This window comes from Neofelis nebulosa, chromosome 15 (assembly GCF_028018385.1).
Source record: "Neofelis nebulosa isolate mNeoNeb1 chromosome 15, mNeoNeb1.pri, whole genome shotgun sequence".
Taxonomy (NCBI): domain Eukaryota; kingdom Metazoa; phylum Chordata; class Mammalia; order Carnivora; family Felidae; genus Neofelis; species Neofelis nebulosa.
In genome coordinates this window covers 14,556,641-14,568,943 of record NC_080796.1, presented here as the reverse complement: position 1 = coordinate 14,568,943, position 12,303 = coordinate 14,556,641, and the positions used below count along the sequence as shown (strand labels likewise).

Genomic DNA, 12,303 nt, shown 5'->3' with positions numbered 1-12,303 from the left:
CCAAGGGATATAATTTGAAAATATTGTATTGGAAACTCGAAAATAGCATTGAAAACTTTAGTGCAACTTATAATTTATTTAATCCATAACTCTAAGTGGAAAGTGACCTTGTGGCGGTTGTAAAGCTATGATGAGCTGGTTTCAGAGTCACATGATGGCTTTATGAGAGATGGGGACATGTTTGCCTTTCACCCTGCTTATAAGCACTGAATGCCTTGAACTACACAGGATGGAGCCATGCCGCCTGGCAGAGGAGCCTTTGCTTCTTAAGCTGAAACAGCTGTTGGAATCCCTAACGCACGTCTGGAAAGCAGGCAGCAGTGTCCAGCACAAGTAGGCACTCATAAGTGGGAGCTGTTGTGCTGGCTTTGTCCTGTGTCTTTGACATGACAGATCCCACCTGTGCCAACTTGGTGACTTTAGGCAACACAAGACAAACTCATTGGACTCAACTTAGTTATTGACCAGATGATCACTAAGCTCTTTTCTGGCTAAAAATTGTATGCATGGGGACAGGATCAGAGAACTGGCTTAACTTGGGCTCCCCATGTCCCCATGAAAAGGTGTTCTCATGAAAGTAAAGAGTGCTCACAGATGCCTGCTCTGTGGGTGGCTCTGTGCATCCAGGGAGCTGCAACAGGCATGAGCTCATCATTCTCGCGCTGATGGTGCTGGAAAACTCAAGAGTCAAGTGTGAAAGATGAGAGCCTCTCTTCCAGACATCAAAGCAGAGATGTTGCAAGGCTCCCCTGCAAATACTGGGGCAAAGTGAGGTTTAAAATGGAACTAACATACTCTTTAGTAACCATCACCAAGTGATAGACTAAAACATATTATGTCCTCCTCCCCCAATTCTGTTTTTCTACCAGGACACCTCCTGGATCACAGGATGTGATTACCTCTCACAGCTGAAAAGAATTGTTGCCACTACAGAAAGGACCATCATTGTCTGGGATTATAAAGCTCAAGGCAGTGGCCAGGTACTGTGCCCAGAAAAATACTCCTCGTACTGAGGTTGTCTTTTCCATCCTGGTAGGATATGAGCTATCCACTTCCTCTACTGAATGTCTGTTTCCTCATACATAAAATGAAGCAGTTTAACAATCAAGTTCATCATTAAACAAGTTCAGCATTAATATTCTGTGAGTCTAATTAAAAAGGAACATTCTTTTCATTTAGTGCGTATTTAATTTGGTGAACAAAATAAATACTTTTGTCTTCTTTTGTTTTTAAGAGAGAGAGAGAAGCTGATTCCTTTCTTCTTTATACCCTTCTCTGAATTCAAGTATTAGCTTTTTGATTATGCTCGTGTTATCAGGTTCATAGCCCTTCTTTCCAGTGCAGCTTCATTTGGTAAGAAAATTACTAAAAATGAAGTGACCAATTCTGGTAAAATATCTAAGGGGGAAGATGTCAATATTATCCCTTCAGTGGACTGAAATGTTACCATTTAAGCAGTTTACAATATTTATTGAGCATTTGCAGACATATAGAAGTAATGAACACATTCCCTGCACTCAAACAAAACTCAGTCTTGAAGGATCTCATGAAAAAACATAATATGTAATACAATGGTGCAACAAATTATGCATTTAAAAAAAAACAAAAAAACACAACGGCCATAAGAGTTTGGGGAGAGGCAAGATTGTAAAAAATGCCCTCAGGAAGCAGGATCCTTTGAAGGATGAGGAGAATTAAGAAATAATTAGCCTTCCTCTGTGCCTTACTTGTCCCTAGGCTCAGTGGAAAACTAAACTTCTCATTCTTGTCCCCATAACCAGCTAGTGATGCCAGGATGACTTTAAAGAAGATAGGTTCTTGCTTCATGTACTTTATTATGTGATGTGTTAGGTCTCATGTTCTGCAGTTTGATTGCAACGTCTTCTCTGTCCAGTTCTGTCCAGTTTTCACTCCTGTTTTCCACCCCATAGAAGCTTCCAGATCCTTGAGAGCATCTTCTTCCACTCTCTGTCCCCTTGCCTCCTTCTCTGCCTTCTTGTCTGCACCACCTGGATGGAGCATCTGGGCTAAAGCCATCCCCACCCTCCATTTTCCTAAATCCTTTGAAACTCTAGTCCTGATAGATGTGACAGCCTTTCTCTGCTTCTTCATGGTGGCTAATACCTCCTGGAGAAAAATACGAAGTCACACTGTTTGGCATCACTACAATTCAGGGTCCGCAGACTCATCTGAAGACTCACTGGCTTCTGTCAACCTCTTTCTTGCCCTTGTAAATCACTTTCCCATCCCTGTCAATATTCCAAAGGCCATTATTGTCCTCAAGCTCTGTCCCTTTCAGCAGATGGACTTGCCCCTATTTTCCTGAGGAATCTGAGTCTATGAGACTTAACCTCTTGTAAATTCTAGCTCTCCCACCTACAGCTTTAATGAGGACATTCTACTACCTTTCTTTCTTCCTTCCTCTCTCTGGGGGCAAATATCCCATCCCCTCCACCCTCGTCCAGGACAAGGCTCTTTCCTTTCTATCTTTTTGACATTCAATTCCCCTTCTAAACCATTCCTTTCAACCACCTCTGAATCTTTCTGTCAACCAGTTCATATCCCAGATCACAGGTCACCTTCCCTGACTATGGGACCTACAGTGGCTTCTCCAGTCACTATCACAGCACCCTGCTTTATTTCCTCAGTGCACTGCCCATGATCTTAAGTGATCTGCTTCTTTATACCTGTATCCCTGCACTAGAATGGTAGCTCCACAGAGTCAGAAACTTGTCTTGTTCATCCCCACATGGCCCATGCCTACAATAGCTCTTGGCACATTGTAGTTGCTCAATAAATATTTGTTGACTGACTGAATGAAGCTCTAAATATATTCAAGTCTCACACATTCTAAATAAAATAAAACAAAACAGATGTTTTAATAGTTTTTTTTCCCTCTCTCTTAGGTAGAGAGTGAATTCTGAGAGAGCACTCGATATATAGCCCAGTGAACCCAATCCAATAGCCCAGAGTCAGCTTGATAAATGCTTGCTGACTATTTCTGGATGAACTTGGCTGTTAGGATATGTTTTTCATGATAACTCCTTATAAAATAATCGGGGTGTTAATACTTGATTTTCCTATTTACCATCCAGTTTTATGTCCCTGGTCTTGTAACACCTCAACCTTGTTACTTCCCATAAATTTGCCATACAAATTCAAGAGAGGGACAGGCCCAGTAACACCACAGAAAATCTCATTACATATTGAGTCAAAGGAGCCTCACCCTTTTCCCTACAAACTCCCCAAAAGCACAGTGATGGGGTCATGGTGAATGGTCATTAACTTTTACTTGGTTAACTTTGGACATTTTTTTTTTCAAGTTTCTTGAACACCGTGGGAGTATCTAAAATGAGAGACATCAGAAAGTAAAACTTGTATCAAATAATAGGGCAATAGCTAATATGTGGATAGTAGAGCAATGTAATAACTTATTAAAAGCATTCTTCTGTTCCTAGGAAAACTATTTTGTCATAAAGCCTGTGGATCACTGCCTCCTTTGTGTGTGCGTAGTGTCTCTGCCTGACCAGGTCTGCCGAGATGACATCCTCTTGGGGGATGATGGTGGTTTCGTAAGCAAATTCACAGTAAATAGTGATGACTTTGGACTGAAGCAGGCAAAAGCCAAAAAAAAATTACAAAACCAAGTCTTAGACTCAAAGAACTTTAAAAGGTAAGGGTAGTACATGGGCAGCTCAATTGTTTTAATATAGACTGTGTTCAAGTATTTATATAGTGAGCACAATGTGCTAGACCTACCGTGGTAGAGATCTAAAATGCCAAGCTGAACAAGAAATGCCTCTTACGTCAAAGAACTTGCAGTGTAATCGGGAAGAGAAACGAGAAAATTAGCCCCTGAAATTTCAATTAACAATAAAACCTATAGGTAATTGAATAAACGAAAGAGTTAAGTGAAAAAATTAAATCATAAAAGACATATATGACTGTTTACTAGCACTTGAATGAAGAAGAGTATAAACATGAAAGCAGTGAATGTAAAATTCGAAGAAAAAATTGGATATTTGACAAAATCAAAATTTCTGGACATCAAGAGATAACATTTTAAAATAAGCTAGCATAAATATTTATAAATCAATATGACAAATAATGGGTTAATACTCTTTAACAGATGTTGGAGTTTTATTAAAAAACAATAATTCCCTGAGAAAAATGGTCAAAGACTATGACCAGATAATTCACACACAGGCACTCACAGTACAAATACTCAATAAACATTTCAAAATGGTCATGAGGCAAAAATACTAACAATTATGTCCAAGTGATGAGATTATAGGTGATTTTTATTGTCTTTATAATTGTGTTGTCTTTGAAGTTTTTAGAGTAAAGCATATATTACTTTTATTAGCAGAGAAACAAATTTTGTATTAAATATATCCTCTCTCTTAATCAAAAAGTACAACTTAAAATAAGATACAATTTCTCACTTATAAAATTGGAAGAGATTAAAAATGGGGGAGATTTTATGGATGGGCATTCTCCCACACTATTGGTGGTAGAAAGTATGAGTTAGACCCCTTTCTGGAGGGAAACTTGAGCACACACATCAAGTGTCTGCATAAACCTTTACACATTAGGACCCAGGATGTACATGTGTTTAAAAATAAAAGTATGGTTATCACAGCATTATTCCCAACAGTAAAGTATCTAGTGTCCAACAATGGAGGAATGATTAACTTAAATGATTAAGTCAGTTCAATACTGTATAAATGTGTAAAAACTCTAATACAGTTTCTACAAGTATATATTTACATATTTTATAAATATGTACATAGAAATATAATACATTTATATGTAAAATGTTTTTTGTCAGACCCCTGTTTTTTGTCAGATATTTAAAGTATCAAGAGCATTCAGTAAATCATAGTATAATCATAGTAGGGAATGCCATGCACTCCCATTAAATAATGTTTTGAAAAATATTTAATAACATGGAAAATGTAAAGAATATAATATTAGGTAAAAAAATTAATTTTTCTATGTACATATGAATTCTGTTTTATAAAAAAATACATAGATGTGTTGTCTATGTCTGTATATTTCTATTTAGGAAAATATTGAATGTAAATATCTCAGTATATTAATAATGATTCTCTGTGGGACTTTGAAGAGGTGATTTTTATTTTCCTCTTTATGTTTTTCTACTTTCTAAATATGCAATGAAAATTTTTCTTTTCTTTTTTTGAGAGAGAAAGAGGGCACAAGTTAGTGATGGGCAGAGAGAGAGAGAGACAGTGAGAGAGAAGTGGGGCTTACCTGAAGCGGGACTCAAGCTCACCTATGTGGAACTCAAACTCAGGATCTGTGAGATCATGACCTGAGCCAAAGTCAGATGCTTAGCAACTGAGCCACCCAGGCACCCGCAAAATTTTCTTTTACAATAAGAAAAAAAATACTTTTAAAAATACAGGATTATATTTTGTCGTTAATGTAACAAATATTTTATCCCAGAGTTAGAATATGCAATTTAAATCTCAAACTATTACAATTAGCCAATTTCTAAAAAGAAAAGAAAAGAAAAGAAAACAATTAGCCAATTTCTGAAATCCTGATAATGACATAATAATTAACTATCTGGCTCCATTTTCCATTCTTCATATTACTTAGTTGCACCAAAGTATTAGAATCTGATGGGGGATTCCTAATATGTGATGTGCTACTGTATACACTATCAAGAATTTCATTCCACAAGAAAGTCGGGATAGAAGGAACATACTTAAACATCATAAAAGCCATTTATGAAAAGCCCACAGCTAACATCATCTTCAATGGGGAAAAACTGAGAGCTTTCCCCCTGAGATCAGGAATGTGACAGGGATGTCCACTCTCCCCGCTGTTGTTTAACGTAGTGTTGGAAGTGCTAAATCAGACAACAAAAGGAAATCAACGGCATCAAAATTGGCGAAGATGAAGTCAAGCTTTCACTTTTTGCAGATGACATGATAATATACATGGAAAATCCGATAGACTCCACCAAAAGTCTGCTAGAACTGATACATGAATTCAGCAAAGTCTCAGCATACAAAATCAATGTGCAGAAATCAGTTGTATTCCTATACACTAATAATGAAGCAACAGAAAGACAAATAAAGAAACTGATCCCATTCACAATTGCACCAAGAAGCATAAAATACCTAGGAATAAATCTAACCAAAGATGTACAAGATCTGTATGCTGAAAACTATAGAAAGCTTATGAAGGAAATTGAAGAAGATATAAAGAAATGGAAAAACATTCCGTGCTCATGGGTTGGAAGAATAAATATTGTTAAAATGTCAATACTACCCAAAGCTATCTACACAATCAATGCAATCCCAATCAAAATTGCACCAGCATTCTTCTTGAAGCTAGAACAAGCGATCCTAAAATTCGTATGGAACCACAAAAGGCCCCGAATAGCCAAAGTAATTTTGAAGAAGAAGACCAAAGCAGGAGGCATCACAATCCCAGGCTTTAGCCTCTACTACAAAGCTGTAATCAAGACAGCATGGTATTGGCACAAAAACAGACACATAAACCAATGGAATAGAATAGAAACCCCAGAACTAGGAACCACAAAAGTATGGCCAACTAATCTTTGACAAAGCAGGAAAGAATATTCAATGGAAAAAAGACAGTCTCTTTAACAAATGGTGCTGGGAGAACTGGACAGCAACATGCAGAAGAATGAAACTAGACCACTCTCTCACACCATTCACAAAAATAAACTCAAAATGGATAAAGGACCTGAATGTGAGACAGGAAACCATCAAAACACTAGAGGAAAAAGCAGGAAAAGATCTCTCTGACCTCAGCCACAGCAATTTCTTACATGGCACATCCCCAAAGGCAAGGGAATTAAAAGCAAAAATGAACTATTGGGACCTTATGAAGATAAAAAGCTTCTGTACAGCAAAGGAAACAATCAACAAAACTAAAAGGCAACCAATGGAATGGGAAAAGATATTTGCAAATGACATATTGGACAAAGGGCTAGTATCCAAAATCTATAAAGAGCTCACCAAGCTCCACACCCAAAAAAACAAATAATCCAGTGAAGAAATGGGCAGAAAACATGAATAGACACTTCTCTAAAGAAGATGGCCAACAGGCACATGAAAAGATGCTCAACGTCACTCCTCATCAGGGAAATACAAATCAAAACCACACTGAGATATCACCTCACGCCAGAGTGGCTAAAATGAACAAATCAGGACACTATAGATACTTGAGAGGATGTGGAGAAACAGGAACCCTCTTCCACTGCTGGTGGGAATGCAAACTGGTGCAGCCACTCTGGAAAACCGTGTGGAGGTTCCTCAAAAGATTAAAAATAGACCTACCCTATGACCCAGCAGTAGCACTGCTAGGAATTTACCCAAGGGATACAAGAGTGCTGATGCATAGGGGCACTTGTACCCCAATGTTTATAGCAGCACTCTCAACAATAGCCAAATTGTGGAAAGAGCCTAAATGTCCATCAACTGACGAGTGGATAAAGAAATTGTGGTTTATATACACAATGGAGTAGTACGTGGCAATGAGAAAGAATGAAATATGGCCCTTTGTAGCAACGTGGATGGAACTGGAGAGTGTGATGCTAAGTGAAATAAGCCATACAGAGAAAGACAGATACCATATGTGTTCACTCTTACGTGGAGCCTGAGAAACTTAACAGGAACCCATGGGGGAGGGGAAGGAAAAATAAAAGAGGTTAGAGTGGGAGAGAGCCAAAGCATAAGAGACTCTTAAAAACTGAGAACAAACTGAGGGTTGATGGGGGGTGGGAGGGAGGGAAGTGTAGGTGATGGGCATTGAAGAGGGCATCTTTTGGGATGAGCACTGGGTGTTGTATGGAAACCAATTTGACAATAAATTTCATATATTAAAAAAAAGAATTTCATTCCAATTATAATAGGTTCTTGGAGTAGAAGCTGAGACATAAATTTTCTTTCTCTGAGATGTGTGTCACCTGTCAGAAAACTACATGGCCTCTTTTACATTCCTGTTTCCATTAGCTGAATGTTAGAAATTTGAGGAATCTGGGTACAGTTAAATAAATGCTAATTCACATTGGTTCTTTTGGGTGATCATTTACATGTAGATGATTTACTCATGTAGATGATCATAATGTACGTTATTTAAATTATTAAGACTGACACCTATAGATAAGCTGAGTGTTGAGGCATATTCTTACACCAAACAGATTCTTAAACCCAACAGAATGAAAAGGATTAAGGCCAAAAGGGTAATTAAATTCTGGAGCCATCATAATGTTTTCCTGCAGTTGATATCCACATAATACATTTATATCAGATGGGTGGTGGTGGGGGGGGGGTGTGGATAGGAAATTCTGGTATGCAAAATGTTGTGCAAATTAAAGAAAAAAGTAGCCAGCACCCAGAGTCCAAAATTAAATGCAATCCAGTATGGAAAAAAGAAAGCTCTCTATTCTGTTTAATCTCATATTGTCAAACATCCCTGCTTTGAGTTATAAACACATCCATTCCTCAACTAGAATCTAAGGAGCTTGGGAACAAGGATTTTGCCTTAGTCATCCTTATGTCCTTTTGACTGGGATACAGTAAGTGCTCAATAAGTGTTCATGAATGAGGAAACAAGTACACTGTAATATTTGAGTAAAGGTAACACCAGGAAGATGGCTTCTTCCAGTTGAGGTAAGAATTTTGTCATAAAAATTTTGGCCCGTAATGCTAAGCCTCTCTCTGAAGTGTCCGGTGAACTGATGAGCAACACTTTGGCAAGGCTGTCACAGCTTCAGCTTCACCAGTGACTGGGACTCCAAATTTCTCAGTTTTCCAGTTCTGAAAGTGTTCATGGAAAATATGAAAGTGCATTGACTCACCTAAAACAATATGAAACACAGTCCTTTTAGATGACCAGAATTTATCAGTAAAGTAAGGATAATAGTGCCCATATTGAACAAGGATTCTTCTAGAGTATTCCTTTAATTCTGAATCTACAGCTCAAAATTTGATGATAAACTTTTATTTTTCCTTTAAATACGCCATATGATAAAAATTTAGTTAAACAGTTAAAAGTGGTATAATGCATAGGATGGTCTTACACTTGCAGGCTTTACCACAGTTCAGAGTTTTGACTTGGTTAAAATCAAAATGAAATGCTTAATAGAATCTCAACATAATGTCTCTGTGTGTCTAACATAACACCTCCTTTTTTTTCTTTTAATTCCCAGTGTTAAAAGGAAGCTGCATAATGACTGGGTTATGAAAATTAGATACATTGCAGCCCTAAGTTGCTTTGGGTCCTGCTCCTTAGACAGTGTTCATTCATTGGTTTTGGAATCCTTGAAGAGACTTGAGGATAATTTGTAAGTACAATAGTTTGTATACATGAACATTCTGTGACTTTCAGACCTTTTACAAGTAATAAGCCCATGACAGCATGGAGCTTTTTTAGAAAACATCAGATCTTAATGATTTCATTTGTTTGACAAGATTAGATTTTTAAGAGGAAATTGAAATCACTCATGCAAATTTGAATATGATGTGTCCTTTTCACAACAATTTTGCTCATTTGTTGTTTATTGACACAATGTATTGGAATAAATCAATACAGATATATCTATATTTTCCCAGTATAGTTCAGTGGGTAAAACTTTACACTGTGAGGGGCACCTGGGTGGCTCAGGTTTAGCATCTGACTTCAGCTCAGGTCATGATCTCACAGTCCATGATTTCGAGTCCCACGTTGGGCTCTCTGCTGACAGCTCAGAGCCTGGAGCCTGCTTAGGATTCTGTGTCTCCCTCTCTCTCTGCCCCTCCCCCATTCACACTCTGTCTCTCTCTCTTCCTCAAAAATAAATAAACATTAAAAAAAATTTTTTTAAGCCTTTACACTTTGAAAATCATTCTTACAGGTCAATTGGCTAGCCTGTGAATATCTATAGCACAAACATCATGTTCCATGTGTAATAAATACATGAAATGGCTTTCTTATAGACAGGTGAATTTGAATAGTATGTAGCTTTATTTTTTATCTCGTTAAATATTCATTAATAACTATTAATATGTAATAACATTATAACTATATAGTACCTATGTGGGTTTTTTAAGTTTGTTTATTTATTGTGAGAGAGAATGTACATGCAACTGGGGAAGGACCAAAGAGAGAGGGAGGGAGGGACTCCCCAGCGGGCTCCACAATGTCAGCGAGGAGCCTGACCCAGGACTTGATCTCAGGAACCATGAGGTCATGACCTGAGCCAAAATCGAGAGTCACACATTTAACCAACTGAGCCACCCAGGTGCCCCACTATACTACTTATGTGTTAATTACATTAATATATGCTAACTGTAAAGCAGACACTATATTTTAATTTTCAGTTTTAAAATGCATTGAGTTATATGCTACAACACGGATAAACCTCAAAAACATTATGCTAAGTGACAGAAGCCAGACACAAAAGACTGCATTTTGAATGATTCCATTTATATCAAATGTCCAGAAAAAGCAAATTTATAGAGACAGGAAGTAGGTCAGTGGATGCCAGGAAGTGGCAGTGAAAGCAGGGATCCCAAGTGGGCACAAGGAATATTTTTGGAGTATTGAAAATGTTCTAAAACTTATTTTGGTGATTGTTATACAGCTGTATAAATTCACTAAAAACAATTGAACCTACACATGGGTGAATTTTATGTTATATAAGGTATACTTTAACAAAACTGTCTTTAAAAATACATAGACACTTCTAGCTTCCAGTCTGGCACATAAAAAGTTTGGAAGTCATCACTCAGCCCTAACAACAGGTAAAATAAGTAAGTAAGTAAGTAAGTAAATAAATAAATAAATAAATAAACCAGAAAATCAACAATTCTTCTTAAATCCATCAAAGAAGTGAAGTCACAGATCAAACTGCTTCCCCCAAATTTAGAGAGACAAGCAGGTATTTACTAAGAATCACAACTTACCAGAGCAGAAATCCACAAGCAGATACCTCTAGGAAACCAACATACTGTGATAGGAAAACATAAATCCCTGGGGGCTCAACATAGACAAGTCTAAGAGTTAAAAACTCCAGGGACCCAGTTATAGGGGTTCCCATACTTTTGTGCATTTTATTTCTGGGGCCAGTTTCTCACAGTGAATATTGGACAAAAATCCTCTCCTGCTTCTGGCAAGGGAAGACGAAAATGCACCACATTCTGTTCTTTTTAACAAGTTCCCTTCAGCAAAACTACCGTACCAGAGCCTAAACTATTGAGGTTTTATCAGAGAAACTGATAGATATCAGAGAAATGATCTGATCAGGGAGATCAGAAGGGAGAAGGGAAATATACACCTCTAGCTTACTCTAGCTTTCCACAATGGAGAAGGGACATACCCAAACCTAGCCCACTCCAGCCATCCTGACCTACCTAAGGGGGAGGAGGGCTGCAGAACATTTGTGAAGTCTGCAGTTTAGAGGACAGTCTTACTAAAAGACTGAAATCTAATCAAAGGACTGTAGACCACTTCCCTTTCACCCCACCCACCTTACAACCACATTACTAAAGGATTATTTGCAGCAATTCCTTTTTTTTACACAATACATTCAGTCCTACTATCAAGAAAAAAAAAATTACAAGGCATACCAAAATGCAAAAACACAGTTTTAAGAGATAGAGCAAGCATCAAACCAAACTCAGATATAGGTGGGATGTTGGAATCAGCAGACCAGGAATGTAAAATAACTATGAGTAATATGTTAAGGGCTCTCTTGGATAAAGTGGACACCATGCAAAAAAAAGATTGGGAGTGTAAACAGAGAGATAGAAATTTTAATAAAGAGTCAAAAAAAGGGGTGCCTGGATGGCTCAGTTGCTTAAGCGTCTGACTTCAGCCTAGGTCATGATCTCATGGTTCATGGGATCAGGCCCCACATCAGGCTTCGTGCTGACAGCTCAGAGCCTGGAGCCTGCTGCAGAATGGGTCTCCCTCTCTCTGTGCCCCTCCCCCGCTCTCACTATGTCTCTTTCTCTCTCAAAAATAAACATTAAAATTTTTTAAAAAAATAAAAAAGAAATGCTAGAAATCAAAAACACTGTAATAGAAATAAAGAATGTCTTTGTTTTTTTTTTCCCTTTTTGTTTTTTTATTTATTTATTTATTTATTTATTTATTTATTTTTTAATATATGAAATTTACTGTCAAATTGGTTTCCATACAACACCCAGTGCTCATCCCAAAAGGTGCCCTCCTCAATACCCATCACCCACCCTGCCCTCCCTCCCACCCCCCATCAACCCTCAGTTTGTTCTCAGTTTTTAACAGTCTCTTATGCTT

General features: G+C 37.7%; 1 protein-coding gene across 2 annotated transcripts in view; it reads left to right on the top strand.

Annotated features, from left to right (window-relative positions):
* Window positions 1-12,303, top strand: part of WDR64 (WD repeat domain 64) — a 145,974-nt gene that overhangs the window by 23,244 nt on the left and 110,427 nt on the right. For both annotated transcript variants that reach the window (XM_058701713.1, XM_058701714.1), the window contains 3 exons: window positions 870-980; window positions 3,459-3,673; window positions 9,215-9,349. In XM_058701713.1, coding sequence (XP_058557696.1) covers window positions 870-980; window positions 3,459-3,673; window positions 9,215-9,349 — 461 coding nt within the window. The remainder of the gene's footprint in view (window positions 1-869; window positions 981-3,458; window positions 3,674-9,214; window positions 9,350-12,303) is intronic.